Here is an 18621-nt window from a genome sequence, read left to right as displayed (position 1 = left end):
CATCCTCCTGCCTTGCCGAGCTATGTAGCGCCATCGACATATTCCCTCGATCCACGGAAAAGAAATAATAGCGACAAAACGCGTGGCCTGCCTGTCGGCCAAACACTAGCACGCATGAACGGTCGTGTCATGTCGTGCGTATGCGGGGATTCCCATTGAAAAGAAGATGCATGGAGTCAGTACATGGATTATGCCATGGGCAGCGTGCTGTGGGGAGGAGAAGAAGGAAGGGCAGAAATGAAGGACAGAAACGAAGGACAGTAGTTCCAGTTACTGATACCTACAGTATGCTATTCCAAAGCATATTCATTCTCGCCCCTGTTTTCCCGCCACGTTTATTTGCATTTGCTACCTAGGCGAGGAGAGGAAGGTTTAAGTATGGGGGAGTGTCGGGAATAAAATACATGTATAATGCATTGTACATATAGGAAGAAATGTTGATTTACGGAATACTTACTTGTTATTCTGCCAATCTACCTACATAGAATGTACTTTGCGAGTGTGTGCACGCGCGTGTGTGGTCCGTTCTGAGACAAGTCCCGGCCTGTTGTCTCCCGCATTTCCGGGTCGGGTTCAGGGTGACTCCGGCAGGCGGCCGGACGGCATTGTTGGCGCGGAAGACCGGTGGCAATCACAAGGTAGTAGATTTGGAGCAGTCAATATGCTACGTGCCACTGCTAAGAAGACTGCTTTACCTTGACTAGGTACCCGAGGTATGGTGTGGTAGATAAGGAAGATAGATAGCATAACAGGCCATAGTGTATGGGACAAACTGCACATCTCTTCAAACTACATACACCAGCAAGAAGAAACAGCGACAAGCATGTAATGGGCGAAAATTGCAATATTATTACTATCGTCATTGATCTTACACCGTAGAATCGCTAACTTATACCCGAACAGGTACATGCAAAAAGGAAACCGCCAGGCTGTTAACGCTATCCACTAGCGAGCGCATGGAGCCTTATCAAGGCCAAGGTGTAAGAACGCCCGGCAGCTACAACTCGATGGACGAGAGTTGTACATCGCATCCTGGCGATATGTCATTGGTTAAAATCCTCGACCGCACTTGGACTCGAACCAAGTGTCAGACCTTTTTGAACTACGTTCCTCCGCAACCACTTTCAAGGTGTATGACTATTTGTGAGTTCCAATAGACGGCACTACCGTTATGCCATACAGCCAATGGATTTTACTTGGATTTGGCCGGTGGCAAATGGAAAAGAAATAACCGTAAGGGAGGAAGAAAGAAAGAATAGAGAAAAGGGATCTTCTCCTATCATCCCACCACCTAATTCAGAAACCTGCACGAGGTGAACAACGTCCAGGAAAGAGCACATTCCTACCTGGGATCGTCATCATCCCCATCACCATCGCCGGCACGACATGCCCTCCCTCAATGCAGGGCGTATGTAGATAGGTGGTAGCCAAGGTACCGGTAGATAGATACGTACGTACGTAGCAAAGCCAAGCTGGCGAACGATGAAACGGCCTCGCTGCTGCTACCTCCTTCGCGTGGAGTTGCCCTCCAAGGAATGAATTAGTTCACTTGTCCATCATGCAGTGGTCGCGTGGTGATGTTTGCTCCCATCCCCACCCCCAATATCTCCATCTCCATCTCCACCTTCATCTGATACCCACCGCCATTTGATACCGAACTAGTGGTGGGTAGTGGGTGGCTCTTGGTCTACTACCTGGTAGATAGTTGGAAGAAAAAAGGAAGTCCATACAAATGTAACCCTGCGAGGAATCTAGTGTCTTACGCATGTTTGTTTTTGCAGGACTTAACTACAGTCCCGGTGGGGACTCTCAGTCGGCGACTCTGGACGGGGCGGTATCTGGCTGCCGCGTTGCTGTCTATCGAGTTGACTGTGGGAGAGTGCTGTTTTCTTTCGACATGCCATTGGCTTGCTCTCCACAAAAAGGAGAAGGGGCTGTGCGAGTACACGTGCGTGTTGGATTTTCCTTCTTCACTTACGCGTCTCAACCGGGGAAAGCACAGCGCGTCAACCATCACAACTCTCAGAGGGTGTAGTCAGCGGCTTCGACTTGCCCACTTCCATCCCCAAACGCGGTCCCATTCTTTTAGCCAAACACTGGCCAGGTGGTTGGCATATGTCGTAAGCTTGCACACAGCTGAGGGGGTTTCGGAAACCGATACGATGACGCAAGACATGGTCACGTACTTCTTTCTCTGCGCATGTTCATGTGAATTCTGGACAGACAGACGGACAGGCAGACGGATGGGCGGACAGCGAACCGTTTCAACGCCGTCGACACATTTCGGGGGGTCAGGCGGTTATCTGATCTCGTCTGATTCCGGGGAGCAAGCACGCACGCTGCCTTCTCCAACTCCAGACTCTGTTTGGAAATCTCCAATTCATTGCCGAGCACCCGCACGCCGGCAAGGTGGGGGGAGTTAGGGGTAGGTGTGTTCGTGTCGGAGAAGTCCCACTTGGCTTCGCAGCGCATTTCTGGCTATTTGCGGCTCTGTTTCAATGCAGAGAATCTCCAACATGATGGGTTTCCATGGATGGATATGCCGTCGGTCGGTAGGCTTATACCCCACTCTCGTTTGTAGTCGTGGTCCTCTTCTCGCTGCTAGCATCCATCATCGGGCCCGAACTAGACAACCCCTCTGCCGGAGGATCATCAAGGAAAAAGGTAAACGGCTACCAAACCTCACCTCGCTCGCTGTGCCTCGTTCATGAATTGCGGAGGTCACATCGAACCTCGCCGTACCCGCTGCATTGACGAGCAGAGTGGGGGGGGGGCGCTGGTGATGTGCACTACGAGGCACGCGATGCCTTGCCTGGTAGCCAGTCTGCCAGTCTGCCAGTCTACACAATGATACCTTACCTTGGTTAGGGACGTCTGGTGTGGCACCGAGAAACCAGAAAATACCTACCCCCGTGCAATGGCTGGCTACCTTTGCTTGCCATTGCCAGCCCCCCCCCCGTTCCCTTAGATCGTCCGATTTCCAGTCCGACCACAGACAGGACAGGCCGGTGTGGTGCGGGTGTGGTCGCACGAGGAATGATCGCCGACGCCTGGCCCTGGCAAACACGCGTCGCCCTGGCCAGAAGAAGCAAAATGGAAGAATTGTAACGACGGTCCAAAAAGAGCAGCGGACGTGACATGCGAAACTGCGAGGGGAAAGAAAGAAGATCAAGTCATCTTCCACCAGTCGGGACTCGGCAGGTTCAAATCTTGGTGTCAGTAATAATCCCCCCGGGCAGTTGAGAAGGTATTTGTCTTTTGTATTCCAATTTTCGCTACCTTTGCGCCCTGTAATTTTAGGCCTGTCGTGTCGTCGTGAGGCGGCATATCTTTCCGACTTTTCCTCGGGCAAAGAACCTGAAAACCCCTATTCGATTTTGATGAGTGGCTTCCTGCTGTGCCCCAGGAGAATTTGAACTTTTGAAGGGTAGCAGCAGGCCCGGCGAGCGCGGTGATTGGTAGGGCGGCGGCCGATCCTAGGCGGTGGGGGAGATTCTGGGCGTCCTTCTGGGCTCGAGTGGCTGAGGACAGCCAAGCATTTGTGGATATTGTGGATGGGCGGTTGGGATGCGCTAAGATCTGCCAAGGGGAGGGGCCCCTGATGCCCCGAAAGGTGCGTCGTTTCAGAGCTCTGCCCGTGCGTGGAGCTCATCAGTTGCCCCTCGATTCGACAGAAAAGCCTCTCGAGTCTTGGCGATGAGATCCGTTTCCGCGCCAGCGATTCGCCATTATCTCATATGGCCGCGTGGAGTGGCCCGCTGCAAGCCAGACGACTGGCCAGGTTTCTCGCCGGCACTGACTGCAAGCTTCCAAGACGCGAACAGCAAAATAGAGCCGGGGACTTCCCGGCGTCACTGCGCCGTATTGCCGTGGTTCGCAAGGACGACCCGCATGGCATTTTGCTGGTCTTCAACGGGCAGCGAGAACGGTGAACCAGACCGCCATCGATCCTGGAACCGACTCTCCGAGGCATTCAGTAGGTTGGCGATCCACATGCTTACGTATTCCAAGCATTTCTCGGCTCTGTGAAGGGTTTCCTGCGGAGGCAGAGGTAGAAGTAGATACTGTATTCCATGTCTCTCTTGGGTGCGGACTGTATCCCGGATCCTATGTGCATTCCGGGCATGAAGCCCCAGGCGGTTAGGTGCAACGGTTTAGGTGCTTCGTGCTGCCCTTGACCTGGCTACCCAAGGTTGTCGCCGCTAGCCGCTCTATCCGCCACAAACGGAGCCAGAGACGGTGGTAATCAGGCCTTGGGGTTGTCTAGCCAGGGACTACGTGCTCAGTAAGGTACTGGACGATGAGCAGAGCTGCCCAAGTTGCCTGCATGCAAGCAGTTTGAGTGACGCGGCGCCGTCAGGAAGCAAGACAGAAGCAAGCCACGCATCTCATGTCGAGTGGGCCAATTTTCCGTTCGGTCGAAAAGGGGCAGCTGCCCCGGGATTATAGGGGAGGGGTTGAGGGGAGGGGCCTGGGGGCGCTGGGGACCCCCTGGGCGCCACCCGAGCACTGTTTGGTGGCGTAATGTAAGCCGGGAGCTAAGGAGGGGCGCTCATCTCCACTCCACCTCCCTCCTTGGGCCCATTCCGAGGTGCGAAATAGGTACTTGCAGGTCCGTACCTCCTCCCGCCTAACGTGCGTATCTGACCCAGGATAATACTCAGGTAAGGGAGTCACTCATATTACCCAGCCTCCCAGGCCTCTTCTTTCTTGTTTGACCAAGTCCTCTTTCAGTTTGGTCGACGAGCCTCTTTTCCATTCCATCGTCCTCCCTGCACCTTCGCCGTGCTTTCACGTCAGTCCTTTAAACTTCTGTTTATTCACCATTTCCATTTCTGAACACCCCGCCAGGGTTTCAACATCTACTTCTCATTCCTTCCGTGTCCTACCAGTAACTGTGCAACAACAACTCCACAAACTGGTAAAAAGAAATACAGACCCCCACGGCAAGAACTTCGACGGCAAGAACTCATCCGCTGGACGATATTTTTCTTCTCGATCCATCAGTAAACCCGACGATCTGGACGATCTAAACACACCTGAACCCAGGATCGAGGATTTGCCCGACTTGGACAAGACATATCGAGCGGTCTCTTATCGACACTCCGCGCTGGACTCGGAGGGCGAATAGGAGCACCATTACGCACAACACTCATTTCAGCTGTCTACTGCAACACACCAGCGCATCTGCCACCAACCACGACACATGACTTGGATCTGGATCTGAGACGTGCCGGCATCGTCGATTTTTGTTGCAGTCGACCCACGAACCACCGCACACTGCGGTCTCGCTCTTTCTTTTCTTTCTCTCCACAGGGGCTAGCATGTCTTCCCCATCGAACTCGACCGTCGGCGGGAATGGTACGGCGGGTGCGGGCGCAGCGACGGGAGGAGCTGCAGCAGGGGCCGCTGCTGGGGCAAAGGCGAGCGTGGACCCCGATGTTGTGAACATCATGCTCTCCAACTACCTCCTCGTTGTCCTGGGCTCCATATCTGCGGCACTCCTCGTTTGGAGATTCACCACGGTGCTTGCCAGATACATCCGGACCGTGTCGTCCCTAAACAACGATACTCAGCGATATTTTGCGATACCCTCGCATAGGTTTGCCTGGTTTAAGCGGAATATCCAGTATGCGCCTCTGTTCAGGAAACGGCATAATCGTGAGTTCCAGCTCAGCTCTGCTCTGAATGTCGGCACCCTGCCCTCGCGCCTCCAGTTCGTGTTCCTCGTTGGCTACCTCGCCACCAACGTCGCCTTCTGCGTCATCACCATTGACTTTTCGGGCCCCATGAGGACAGTCGCGGCCCTCGTCAGGAACCGGACGGGCGTGCTGGCTATTGTCAATATGATCCCGTTGTTCCTCATGGCCGGCAGGAACAACCCGCTCATTAACTTGATTGGTATCTCGTTTGATACCTTCAACCTCCTCCACCGATGGCTGGGTCGCATCGTCATGCTCGAATCCGTCGCTCACACTCTTGCCTATCTCGTCAGCAATGCCGCAAACGGTGGATGGAACGCCGCTTTCCAGAAGACCCTCGGCACTCCATACTTGATGTGGGGGTTCGTCGCAACCTGCGCGTTCATCGCCATCAGCATACAGGCGGCGAGCATCTTTAGGCACTCATACTACGAGACATTCAAGCTAGCCCATATCGCTCTCGCCATCCTCTCGATCATTGGGGTATACTATCATTTGGACATTAAGAAGCTGCCGCAAATTCGATACCTCTTTCCAGTCATTGTTCTCTGGGTTGTTGACCGTGTTGCCCGTCTCATCCGTCTCGGGTACCGCAATATTGGTGCAGGCGGCACCCGGACATTGGTCGAGGCCCTTCCTGGCGGCGCTTGCCGCGTAACGGTAACGATGGCACGCCCGTGGGAGTTTAAGCCGGGACAACACGCCTACCTCTACATGCCTTCGGTTGGCTACTGGCAATCGCACCCGTTCACCGTCGCCTGGAGCGACGAGACTGATGCGGCTAGCGGCGAGAAGCTCCCTATGGACCGACAAGACGTGCTATCCGTGAAGAAAACCACCGTGTCCTTCATCATCCGCGGCCGGACTGGATTCACTGGTGCTCTTTACACCAAGGCATCCGCCAGTGTGGACGGCAAGTTTTCGACAAAGTGTTTTGTCGAGGGTCCATATAGGGGTTCGCACCGGCTGCACTCGTACGGCACGGTCATGCTATTTGCGGGGGGTATCGGCATCACGCAAGCTGTGCCGCATGTGCGCGACCTGGTTGCGGGCTACAGCAACGGCACGGCGGCGACGCGGAAAATTGTTTTGGTCTGGATCATTCAGACCCCCGAGCACCTGGAATGGATCAGGCCGTGGATGACGGAGATTCTGGCCATGGAGAAGCGCCGCGAGGTGCTTCGCATCATGCTCTTCGTCAGCCGGCCGCGGTCGACCAAGGAGATCCACAGCCCCAGCTCCACGGTCCAGATGTTCCCGGGACGTCCCAATATCGATAGGCTGCTCGGCATGGAGGTGGAGAACCAAATAGGCACGCTCGCCGTGACCGTGTGCGGCCCTGGCGCGCTCTCCGACGACGTGCGTAGCGCGGCAAGAAACCGGCAATACCAGGGCAGCGTCGACTTTGTCGAAGAGGCGTTTTCATGGTAGATGGTAGAGTTGACATTCTGAATTTGATCTGGTTTGGCGTTGCATAAAGACGTCGGCGTGTTTTTCGTGTGTATATATTCATGCCGCCCCCTCGCGTTGCACAGGCCGGCGGCGTACATATCTGGCCATGCTGTCAACTGTTTTTGGGGAGATCTGGGGAAACTGGAGCACTTCTTGTACATGTTTTGAGCTGTTCTGAACGAGGCGTCCGGCATCTCGGAATAGACGCGTGATTGTTGTCAAATCCAAACAAATGGATAAAAATCATTTTCATTTATCCTGTGCTGTTTCAAGCCAACCAAAACAACATCAGCTGGCGATCATAGGATTCAGCTTTAATGCTCTCCAGATAAACGCGTAAGCTCTTGTTCTTTCTTTATTAACAAACGGTATCGGAAGTTGAGAAGCACGTGGAACATCACCTCATTGCCTTGCCCACAGTGGCCAAGTGGACCACCAACTGACTGTAGAGTAAGACACCCCGCCGCCACACCTTATCCGTATTCCGTTAAGTTATGGATACCTTGTCCCTTTCTTTACTAGTCACTGCAACCTGGTCATGACAGAATCGCCCTATGGAACCGGTCATGTTTTGTTTTGCACGTCCGATAGAAGCGCATTGTCGACTTGGTAACCGTCCTGAGATTGCGGGCTTTGTTGGGTTGAGGAATTAGACGGCTGGCTAAGGTTGTTGAATGCACTCCTGGCCTTGGCTCAGCTGATTGCTCGCAGCCTCACCTGCCCCCACCCTTCAACGCCGGGCCAATCATAATGGGAGGCGTGGTCCAGGCGGCCTTCCCCATGCCTGCCACTGCAGTTGTTGGCACGGTCATCCGCCTCCACCCGACCTCAGTCGCCCGCCGCGGACCTAACCTAACCCTGCCTCACACCCCCATCCGTCATCGCCCAGTACCCTGGCCCAGCCCATTAACAGGACCCAAGTTGACCGCTCGACCGATCAAGCTTTCTCTTCTGTCCCGAGCTGGCGTCAGCTCCGTGCCTCCTTATAGTAACTTTCAATAAAGGCCCGACAAGACAGACGCTGAAGCAAGCAAGCAAGCAGAGAAAAGGTCGATTGCACCTTTACTGATAGAAGCACCCACCTAATTGTATGCCACTTCCGGTTCCTGTCCTGCGGCTTTTCGGCCAGCTCCCCGCGACCTCCACTGCATGTCTTTGGTGCCTTTCCTGGAGACGTAGGTACCGCCCATACCTTATCTTTAAGTTTTAGAGTTCCAAGGGGAGGCCAGCCCCTTGAACAGAGCGAAGCAGGTGCCCGCCGAAGCATCCCCGATTCTCGATCCCGTGCCTTTCTGCCTTGTCTCTACGTATCTTGCTTCTTTTTACTGGCAGCCTGCCTTGCTGCCTGTCCCCCATCCCCGCCTTCCATCCTACTCTCCGTGCCGCCGTACCGTATACCACAAAGCCGACGAACCGTATCCGACCATCTACCACACGACAGTCTATACCATATCGTCCTCGCACGACCGGTGCCACGGCTGTCTAGACTATCGAGCGACCGAACGAACCAGTGACAAACACATAACGCACGTACGAAGAGCACACACACACACGTACACCCGAGTCGCAGTAGGCGTCCCTCGTATACCATTCCAAGTTGCGGCTGAAAAAGCCTCACAAACCCCGGCTACTTTCCCGCCTCATCCCGCACCAGTTCGAGGGCGGCACGCACGGTGCGAGGCGGCGGAGAGCAGCAGCAGCAGAGCCCGGGCAAGAACAAGAACCAGGGCTTGAGCTAGAGCTGGAATCGCCACGGGCGGCAGAAGCAGAAGCAGCAGTAGCAGCAACAGCAGCTATGGGTCTCAAGTACAACACGTACCTGGACGGGAACAAGATATACGGGTGCAAGAACTGCAAGGCGCACCTAGCGAACCACCTGGACATTATAAGCCGGGTACGTTGCGTTGCGTTTGAATGTCATATAGAGGGGATTCTATGTCGGAGAAAGACAACTAACAGACAGCGGGCAGAACTTCCGTGGTCAGCATGGCAAGGCATACCTGTTCAATAACGTCGTCAACGTCGACGCGCTCGACCCCGACGAGCGCCACATGACGACGGGTCGGCACATTGTGCGCGACATCAAGTGCCGCGAGTGCAAGGAAATTGTCGGCTGGAAGTACGACAAGGCGTTTGAGAACGCCGAGAAGTACAAGGAGGGCAAGTTCATCCTCGAGGCCGAGCTGCTCTGCAACGTTGTCTAGTTCTGTTGGTCATATTTTTTTTGAATCTTTTTCTTGTCTTTTTCTTGTCTTTTTTCCGTATTTCGGTATTCTTGGGGTTGGGGGTTGGCTTTTGTTTTTTTGGAGGGGGATCAGCATATTATCACTATGAATCTTACGACGAGGGCTGAACTTCCGCCCCCCCGAGCGCGGCCGGCTCCCGAATATCTGGCTGGCTCTTTGGTTTAGCGGGTGGGAGAGCAAGAGACTTGGGGCAGCGATGTGAGGAGCACGTTGGGATGTGAACTATGCAGTAGGGTTCTACTTGTTTTCTAGATTTGGAAGAGAGACGGAAATCAGTGGCCGTGGTAGGCTATCTCTCTGTCTCCTGCCCCATGAAGCGGATGTTTGTACGTACATCTCGCACTATGGTCAAGTTTTCTTTCCCTTCTCGCTCCTTCGTTTCCTATTGTTTGTTCATGAACTCTGGCGCTGAAGGGGGGTTGGGTTGATATGTTACAGGGGCATGGCATGACATGACGGGAGGGCAAGCATGCATCACATGGGGGTCTCACACACGACGGGGAGGGAAGGAGTCATTGAAGGCGGCGAGCAGAGGAGTTTTACCGGGGTCGTGGCTTTCTATTTCCTTTGTATACTCTTTCTCTCTCTCTTCTCTTCTCCCTTTTGGTTCCCTCTCTCCTTCATGTCTCTCTGGCTGGTACCCGGCTCTACGAGCACGTCGCTCGATTTCCTCCCCCTTTTTTACCGGGGGGGAAACACCATGTCCGCCGCCCAGTCACCCGCCACAATACAACACACACTTTGGATAACACGCCCGGTTTGCATTTCCTTTATACATTTTTGTGCTTCATTTTCCCAAAGTGCTAGTGAGTTAGTTACCTCGGTTGTATTTCACAGTAGAACGAAATCAAAGATTTACAAATCCTAGACAACCCCTGTCAGTCAGTGTTTACTTCTGTGGTGAACGATTGTCTGCTTCTGGTATGGCAGGTAGATATCTTCCTTGCGAATAGGTTAGGTGCGTATATTTGGCACTTAAAATGGGGAGAAAGGAGTGGCGGATCAAATTATGGTCTCTATTTGTATGTTTTTCTCTCACCTGTCTAGATGCTAGTGTAGCTACGCGAGATAAGGTAGGATGGTCAAAAGAAACTAGAGGCAGGCAGTGCTACTGTTTCTCCTTTTCTGATTCTTCTTCACTTCCGCTGGAGGGAAATACCAACTCTGCAAGAGAAGTATCTGGAGGGAGGGCTATCATGAAGAACTCGCCACAGATGCCAACACATGAGCGAAAGAGAAAAAAACACTGCGAGATATCAGGTCTTCACTGGGCTCGGAAACGTAGCAAATGTAATTTCCTTCTCTTGCGAAAGTGAACAATACAAGCTGGACAAGCTCTCTCTTACTCGGGTTTGTATTGAATTCTTGAATACCAGACACGGGCGTGATTTCGTATAGAGCCCAATAAAGTGAGGTTTCAACACTGATTGAACCCCTCTGCTATGTATATGTACTCAAGACATATTATGTACGTGATGATGGGCATAAGCCACTTTACCTTGGTGACAGATCTAGTTGTGGAAGTCGCTCACAGAGTAGAGCAGAGTCAAAAGGTATTCAAGTCACATACGGCCTATAGCAGAGAGATAGATGCGGTGCAACTTGCGGGCAGACGAGACAAGACAGGGTAGGGAGGGATATATATATATATATATAGAGAGAGAGAGAGATTGGTAGATGGATACGAAATCAAGAGAAGACACAGAATGCGATGTATACCTTCCCCTTAGCTATCGGACCGACTAAATAAACAGTAGTATGCGAACACGGGAGTTGTAGAAAGAAAAGCAGGTTTGCCTACCTACCTAGTCAACGTACCTACTTACGCACCTTCTCCTTTTCCCATTCTCCATTTTCTAAAATCATAATATAATATATATAAAAAGAAAATAATATTATACTACATACGCGACTTTTGTAATTCAAGCCAGGACGCAAAGTAAGTAAATCCCAGCCATCACTCACCCGCTGACGAGTTCGCTGCTGGGATATGGCGTCGTCTTGTCTAGGGCAGCGAGCGTTTCGTCGATGGCTGTTGCTTGCGCAGGGGCAGGAACAGGAACCGCCGCACCATTCCCGTTCCCATTTTGCACCAACGCTGCCTTCTTAACGACACTGCTGCTATTACTACAGTCGTTATTCCCCTTGGCCTTCTTGGGCTGGATAGCGCCCTTGGCCAGGGCCTCGCTAGGCAGCGGGCGGATGACGGGCTGGACGACCCACCAGGGCCGCTTGCAGCGGCGGACCGTGTACAGGGAGCTTTCGCCACCGTTTTCCTCTTCTTCTCCTTTCGGGCCTTTGTGGTCCTTCTTCTTATTCCCAAACTTGAGCTGGATCTCGTCGTCAATCTCGCGCTTGATGGTGGCGCCGCCCGACCGCTCGTCCTCGAGCAGGCCCTCGGCCACCTTGCGCTCGACCATGTCGAGCACGGCCTCGAACTTGCCCATGTCGGCGAGCCGGGCGCGCGCGAGCGCGTCGCGCACGTCCGTGTGCCGCGTGACGAGGTGACGTAGGAGGTGGAACAGGTGGCCCTGCATGCCGGCGTAGTTGGTGGTGGGCAGGTACTTTTCCGGCTTCTTCGGTGCCTGCTGGTGCTTTTGCTGGTGCTTCTGCTTCTTGGTTGGCGGTTCGTCGTCGTCGTCGGCAGCGCTAGGAATGGTGAAATCGGCCGCCCGTTTCGCGCTCGCCTGCTGCTGCAGCTGCGACTCGGTCATGGGCACCAGCGCGGCTGCCGGGGGCGGCGGCGGCGGCGCTGCGAGCCAGGTGGTGTCGTCGCCGACCACGAACAGGGGCCTCCGCGTGGGCGGCTCCTGCTCGCGCACATACCGGTACATAATGTCGAGGTAGCGACGGAAGACGGCGTCTACGCGCCAGCCGCCGTCGCGGCCGTCGCGGGGCCTCCAGTATTCGCGGGCCTCGTCGCCGGGGGCCGGGGCCGGGGCGAAGATGGCCGGGTTGCTGAGGTTGCCCTCGGCGCTCATGACGCCGTCGACGCCCGTGGCGGCCAGGCACGCGTCGATATCCTCGGGCAGCAGGATGTTGCCGTTGGCGAACAGCACCGTGTCGGGCGGCAGGTTGTCGCGCAGGTAGCGGATCATGTCCCAGTCGGCCACGCCCGTTAGGTGGCCCTTTTGTTCGCGCAGGCGGCCGTGCACCGTCAGGATGCTGGCGCCGGCGCGCAGCACGTTCTGTGCGTACTCGAGCGTCGCCTCGCGCGTCTCGAGCATGCGGATCTTGGCCGTGACGGGGATGGACAGCTTCTCGTGCAGCGTGTTGATCAGCCGGAAGATGAGGTCCTGGTCCTCCTGCAGGAAGGCGCCGTAGTGGCCGCGCTTGGCGATGCCCTGCGGACAGCCCAGATTGAGGTCGACGGCGTCGCAGTAGGGCGCCACCATCTCGGCCGCCGCGAGGAGTGCGTCGGGGTCGTGCGAGGCGAACTGGACAAAGAGCGGCCGGTCGATGGCCGGGTTGCCGTCGAGGAAGGGCGTGAGCGCCGCCGCGGGGTCGAAGCCCTCGCCCGCCCAGGGCTCGCGCGTCGGCTGGAAGTGCGTGTCGCGGTACTTTTGGCCGCCCGCGAACAGGCGCGAATGGAGCATGGGCGAGTATGCGAGGATCGAGCACCGCTGGGACTCGGGCAGGAAGGATCGCGAGAGCATGCGCCAGGCCTAATTAGACCACGAGGGCGGTTAGCATTCCATGCCTTCTAACAAGCACCGGGCCTTGAACTTACAAATTCAGACTGATCCACCATGGGCGCGACGATGCACTTTGGGCTGCCGATGCTCTCGTAGAAGGCGCGGCCGTGCAGCTTCTTCTTGGGCGCCGGCACCGTCGGCGGTGCATCGGCAGTACCCGTCGACGAGCCCGGCGTCGCCTCCATAGCCGCCATCTTCCCCAACAGAGGAAACCCCGACAGCAGTCGTCGCTCGCGGAATATCGACGGCCGATACGCTGCGAGTCTGGAAAAGAATGCCAGCGTAGTGGCGGGCTGGTGAAAGCGGGCGGGCGGGCGTGGTGGAGCGCAGCTAATTAGCTCTCCTCGTATCGGCTGAGAAGCCGCCGCTTGCCGTCGTAGTTCGTCGTCAAGTCGTTTTTTTTCTTTTTGCTCGGGTGGTGGCTCAAAATCAAGATCGTCATATGGCAGCGTCCGAAAAAGCCCCAAAAAGAAAAATCCTCAACATGCAATTCTCGTGATGAGGCTGAGAGCTGACTGACCACACTTTACCCCCCCGCCCATCCCCAAAAAAGCCACACAAGACCCCTGATTGGTCTAATCGGCGCGGGATGAGGCTAATGCCCCGCTGCGGGGGTTGAGCACGCTAAAAGTCGCGGCGCATGCAAGGCTATCGATTTGGCGTCCCGGACCCCCACATTACCTCCAAAAGAGGAAGCTAAAAATGGTTGTTGGAGAACAGAAACATCAGATTAACTAGCGCACAGTGCAACAAAAGCGCCATTTTGCTCATTCAGCTCGAACTCGCAAGTCCGGTCTGCCTCACATCTTCCGAGTCCCCGTTCGCCTCAACCTTATGACAATTATCCGAACCCCTGCCAACCGGCCGTTTGCAGGCAGTAGGTACTCCGTATGGTAGGGAACCAGCCTGCTCCGCAGTGGATTTATCCCCTCTTATCCCCTATGCCAAGCCACTTCCATGGGTTCGAGAGCGGGTTGATCCAAAAACGCACGCCATTCACCAACCGGTTGAGTCGCCTTCGGAATACCGTTGCTTGGTAGCAAAAGACGGGAACAAACCCATCTTTGCCAAGAAATGTCTTGGGCACCAGCAGCCGGGAAACGATAGTTGAAGCCAAGGACGCATGCCTCTTATTTCGAGACATCCAGCCCCGTATCATATTTAGTAACGCTCGAGCTGGTCGCCGGGCTGACAACGAATCGACTAGATATATTGAATGGACCGCGAACCACAATCAAGACAACGATTCTACAAAACAACAATGTAAAAAATAAATAAAGATTAAGCCTCCTCAACCTCCCCTAAACATCGCTTGTACCCCTCATTTGGGCTCGAACACTGTCGCCCAAAACTTTTGTCGCTATAAAAAAAATACAAACCGCTTAGAGTTGTTGTGTCTTTCGGTACCGTTGCCTCTTGTCTGGAATAAGAAAAACGTCGCCAAGTCCGGATAAAACAGTCCATTGCTTCCAAGGACAGCGAGCTGCCATCTCGCCGATGCTCGCCACTCTGCACCGACCAATATCCACGACATGGCCACTCTCTGCTCGCCAACTCCCTAATCTCTCTCCGCAATTCTGTCCCTCCCCACTTCGCCTAGCACCATGAGTTTACCCCTCGAATCATCCAATCAATGGTGGCTGATGACAGGGACGCGAGGGAGGAATCGATCTTGTGTCTCTCAATATTAAGCTGCTTTGCCAAATTCGAGACACTGGGCGGCCGAGATCGATGCGAAGAAAAAACGCCGCGACACCGCACTATGCTGTCCCCTAAACGCCACTGAAATGTGAATCCTGGTTAAATACATATCTGGGCCAACGGGACTCTGTATGAAACGAAACCGGCCGAGATGTAGGTTGCACCTTGTCTTTAGTCGTCATCAGAAGAAGTGCGTATAAATCTTCGAGTTCTCGTGAACCTCCATTTCCTATCAGGCAACAAATGTCAGGGTCTTGGCCAGAATCAAATTCCCGCTAGAGGTGCGGGCGTCTTACCATCTTGAAGGTATTCAATTCCTCCTTGATTTGCTGGGCCAGCATGGGTGTGAGGCGGTTGCATGTCGCAATTTCACCTCTACGATCATACTCCTGACTCGGCCACGTCTCATAAAAGGCGAGACGGGGGCTAAAGGTCGCGTTGCGCTTTAATGTTCCCTGCGGAGTGCCCGGAGCACTCTTAGTGTCCTGGCGCAGCCGGAGGGCAGACACAAAGTAATCCTCGTTGCCAATCGAGATAGGCCCGGATCGCCGGTGTCCTTGCAACTCCTCGTTCGGGGTGCTGGGGGCACTCGAGTTAGGCGATTCGGTGAGTGTGGGAGCAGTCGGCATGTCGAGAGCTGGGGTCTTAGCCTCCGCAGGTGGTCGAGGGGAGGGAGTGGCGGAAGCGCTGGTGTCTAGAGCACAGAATTTGTTAATCAGGTGCCTATCATAGTATGCAATACAATACGTCAGGGATAGTCTTACTCTTCAAGATTCCCTTGCGAACAGCGGCAAGGACTTCAGCTCTTTCCTTCTCGCTTCCAACAATACTCTTCCGAGTGGATGACTCCTCGTCGGCTCCCGAACTGCCTAAGCGCTCTGGCGCGGCGCTCAGTTCCCCGACGGCTTCGACCGAGTTTCTCTCCAGATGAGGGAAGCCAGTGCCACCCGCAGCGTGCGAGTGGACATCACCACTGATGTTTACGAGCTCGCGTTCAGCCTCAGCCGTGACCATGGACACGGTAGCCTCCGAAGCCTCGGGCAGTTTCGAATCCGCAGCCGGGACTCCAATAACAGACTTAGGCCTGAATAGCCCAACAAGAGATCGGGTACCCTTCTTCATGCCACGGCCCATCTTTCGAATCATAATCGAAGCTGATGACGCGGTAGAAGAGATGGAGATGTTGTCCGTCGAGCCCGAGAAGATCTTGCCACCAGAGTAGATATTGTTCCCGATACCCGCAGCCTCCTGCCGTTGAGCGATACGGTCCTGCTCGGCATTGTATGCGTCTTCGGGATCTCGCTCCTTGTGTAGTTTGGCGTGTGCTGCTGTAGAGTTTGCGGCGTCGGCCGCTTCGTTTTCGTGGGCGACTTTCCGGAACTCCGCAGCACTGCTGAACGAAAAGGCGCGTCGAAGTCTTGACGTTTTGCTCTTCGGCCTGTTTCCTTGCTCATTGATGGCAGACAACTGCCGGACTGCAGGGCTCTCGATTCGCGGCGACGCAGGCTTCATTGGCAATGTAGGAGCTGCCACGGCGGCGACAACGACAGTGGTGGCACTCGCCGCCTCGCCACCTGCTGCCTCCGTATCCATCGCCACGGGCTTCGAGAGGGGAGAGGGATTGCTGGGCCGCTTCGTGTTGGCGGCATCGGAAGAGGAACTTCGCGGTGGAATGTTTACGAGCCGGGGATAGTCTTGGCTGTTGCTCGCTTGTTCAGAAGAAAGCTGGGCGGGGTTGCCAGTGGGGCTGGACCCATTGGCGCTGCGGTTGGCGGACTGGAGGCAGGGGAAATAACCTTGTGTTAGCAATTGCGCATCGGAGATGGAGTCATGGTTTGCATGTGATGCAGATGATCCCGACAAGGGCCATCTATGGGCAATTGGTAGCGGCGAGATGGACAAGGCAGAAATCAAAGCTAAGACAAAAAAAAGGAAAGTCACTCACCAAAGACGATCGTGGGCTGCTTCCGCCGCTTCGAGCAGAAGAACGGCTATCAGAGCTGCCAGCGCGGCCGTGGGCGGGGTTAGTGCCTCTGTCAACAACAGCCAGGTTATTCGAAGCCCCAGCAGGTTTGTACTCCGCATCAGTGCTCTTGGGGAATGTTGATGGTTCTAGGCGGGTCGATTCTTCCGGCCGCTTAACTTCGGGTGGGGTCAGGGGTTGGGAAAAACCGGCAGAATCCAATGCAGGCATGCTCCGCCTCCGAACCCTCTTCATCTCCTCCTGCGATTGACCTGCCGGGAGCTGCATGTCATCGATTGCTGAACCCGACAGCGCTCCGACGACGCTGTTTGGTCTATTCAGTTGGGCTACGTGGGGGCTCCGTAGCAGGTTGTTCTTCTGGTCTGTTCGGGAACCATACGTGTGTGCCATCCCCTGGCCCGTTATAGAATTGGCAGACACCGGCCCGTGTGACTGCTGTCCTGACATCGGGGCACCCGAGTCGGAGCTTCGCATCGCAACTCGCCTGTATCTTTCTGGCGATACCCTAATAGGAGCCGCCGGCGCCAGCGACGACTGTGACGGCGTCCCATTGGCGTAGGACACCTGTGGCCGAGGCGCCGTGGCAGCCCGCCTCGTGCCGGGCACTGGGAGAGCAGAATCATCTCGAGAGAGGGCACCTCCTTGCAGACTAGTTGTAGCACCAGTGCTAGGTAGATTTGTCATCGAGACACTAGCCGAGTAACGGGGACGACCCGCAGGAATCTGGTTATAGTCAATAGTTTGCATGGTAGGGGCGGCGGGCGAAGACGTTGTCCGATACTGTCTAAATTGCTGCCATTGTGCGGCCGGCGTGAGGCTGGGCGTGTTGGTGAAGGCATATGGTTGGATGGGAGTAGAGCTGCCCCGGTATACCATGGGAGCAGCCGCTCCGTTTGAGAAGCCATGCCCGGCGCTCCTCTGTTGGGGGTTGGGATGCCCGTACTGAGGGTTGGCCTGGGTCTGGACAGTTTGAAGCATGCCCGATGCAGATGTAGGGCGCGTCTGCAACATCGTCACGGTCCCCGACGGCTGAGGATAGCCTTGCACTAGAGCAGCCATGGTCGAAGCAAAAACACTCCCCGCACACCAACCTGGGCAAGAATTTGTAGTTGTAGCTCCGCGATCGCCGGAGGAAGAGGCACTGAAGAGGAATTAAGACGTGGAAAAGGAGAATGTAGATGCAACGAGATAATTAAGGAGAGCTCCAAACAGGAAGCGATCTATCAAACCGAAAAAAGAAGTTAGCAATTGTTGAACGGGTTTTGAGGATGCAGGCATGAAGATGCCTGGAGAGTCCGATCTTTGACAAAGTGTTCGTTGGTGGGGATGCCGCCTTGTGTTTCCTGACGCGAGGCAGTGCCGTTCGTGTTGTCAAGAAGGAATTGAAACAACTTACTTTGCCAGATACGGCAGAGCAATTGTGACCCGCGAAATACGGCCGGGGCAGAAGAGATATGGAATAAGGTCGATCCCAAGACTTTTAACGATTGTGTCTTTTTTATAAAGAATCGAAAAGGACGCCTGCGGCCAATGCAAGAAGAAAAAAAGATGTGTTGCCCGGTTTCTTCAACAAGAATGCCCACTATCACCGTGGACGAGTTTGTTTGCTGTGTAGCAGTTCCCGAATTCTGTCACGACTCGTCGAGTCTCACAGCAGGTAAACAGCCGAATTCAGGCAGTGCCACAACTGACACCTGCAAAAAATCCGTCCGCTATTGAGGCGAGGACATGGGGAGTGACCAGTCGTATTGATCTCGGGGCAGGGTTTTGGGTAGAGGACGAAAAAGCGAGCGAAAGTGGGCGAGATCGGGGATGCTGGGCTGGGTCGATCTGCGCTGGCG

The 18621-nt window shown here is 54.8% G+C and overlaps 5 protein-coding genes and 1 non-coding gene across 6 annotated transcripts; 2 read left to right on the top strand and 4 right to left on the bottom strand.

Annotated features, from left to right (window-relative positions):
* Window positions 1–1060: 1060 nt before the first annotated feature.
* On the bottom strand, window positions 1061–1184 carry B0T26DRAFT_t94. Its single transcript has one exon. It is a non-coding gene; the product is annotated as a tRNA-Ser (tRNA).
* Window positions 1185–5453: 4269 nt separating this feature from the next.
* Window positions 5454–7133, top strand: B0T26DRAFT_641047 (ferric reductase like transmembrane component-domain-containing protein; the record flags this gene model as incomplete). The annotated part of the gene is made up of 1 exon (XM_060437288.1): window positions 5454–7133. One exon carries the CDS (start codon window positions 5454–5456, stop codon window positions 7131–7133), a length of 1680 nt encoding a protein of 559 aa, XP_060298800.1.
* Window positions 7134–8307: 1174 nt separating this feature from the next.
* On the bottom strand, window positions 8308–8847 carry B0T26DRAFT_238421 (uncharacterized protein). Its single transcript, XM_060433926.1, has one exon. It carries the CDS (start codon window positions 8743–8745, stop codon window positions 8458–8460), a length of 288 nt encoding a protein of 95 aa, XP_060298799.1. The 5' UTR covers window positions 8746–8847; the 3' UTR covers window positions 8308–8457.
* Window positions 8848–8949: 102 nt separating this feature from the next.
* On the top strand, window positions 8950–9358 carry B0T26DRAFT_644026 (yippee; the record flags this gene model as incomplete). The annotated part of the gene is made up of 2 exons (XM_060437590.1): window positions 8950–9048; window positions 9125–9358. 2 exons carry the CDS (start codon window positions 8950–8952, stop codon window positions 9356–9358), a joined length of 333 nt encoding a protein of 110 aa, XP_060298798.1.
* Window positions 9359–11167: 1809 nt separating this feature from the next.
* B0T26DRAFT_704388 (dihydrouridine synthase-domain-containing protein) lies at window positions 11168–13615 on the bottom strand. Its single transcript, XM_060441713.1, has 2 exons — window positions 13131–13615; window positions 11168–13065 (listed from the first exon to the last, which is right to left on the bottom strand). Exons 1-2 carry the CDS (start codon window positions 13287–13289, stop codon window positions 11362–11364), a joined length of 1863 nt encoding a protein of 620 aa, XP_060298797.1. The 5' UTR covers window positions 13290–13615; the 3' UTR covers window positions 11168–11361.
* A 1235-nt stretch (window positions 13616–14850) lies between these two features.
* Window positions 14851–18215, bottom strand: B0T26DRAFT_238364 (uncharacterized protein). Its single transcript, XM_060433925.1, has 3 exons — window positions 16742–18215; window positions 15561–16572; window positions 14851–15490 (listed from the first exon to the last, which is right to left on the bottom strand). Exons 1-3 carry the CDS (start codon window positions 17837–17839, stop codon window positions 15072–15074), a joined length of 2529 nt encoding a protein of 842 aa, XP_060298796.1. The 5' UTR covers window positions 17840–18215; the 3' UTR covers window positions 14851–15071.
* Between the last annotated feature and the right edge of the window lie 406 nt (window positions 18216–18621).

This window comes from Lasiosphaeria miniovina, assembly GCF_030549165.1.
Source record: "Lasiosphaeria miniovina strain SMH2392-1A chromosome Unknown B0T26scaffold_3, whole genome shotgun sequence".
Classification (NCBI taxonomy): domain Eukaryota; kingdom Fungi; phylum Ascomycota; class Sordariomycetes; order Sordariales; family Lasiosphaeriaceae; genus Lasiosphaeria; species Lasiosphaeria miniovina.
This window is presented reverse-complemented; position numbering and strand designations above follow the sequence as displayed.

Coding starts and splice junctions, on each gene's coding strand:
- B0T26DRAFT_238421 (XM_060433926.1), bottom strand. CDS start 8,745: ATGGTATACGAGGGACGCCTACTGCGACTCGGGTGTACGTGTGTGTGT.
- B0T26DRAFT_704388 (XM_060441713.1), bottom strand. CDS start 13,289: ATGGCGGCTATGGAGGCGACGCCGGGCTCGTCGACGGGTACTGCCGAT. Junction 13,066..13,130: donor TGGTGGATCAGTCTGAATTT/GTAAGTTCAAGG, acceptor TGGTCTAATTAG/GCCTGGCGCATGCTCTCGCG.
- B0T26DRAFT_238364 (XM_060433925.1), bottom strand. CDS start 17,839: ATGGCTGCTCTAGTGCAAGGCTATCCTCAGCCGTCGGGGACCGTGACG. Junction 16,573..16,741: donor GCAGCCCACGATCGTCTTTG/GTGAGTGACTTT, acceptor CCCTGCCTCCAG/TCCGCCAACCGCAGCGCCAA. Junction 15,491..15,560: donor TCGCAAGGGAATCTTGAAGA/GTAAGACTATCC, acceptor TCTGTGCTCTAG/ACACCAGCGCTTCCGCCACT.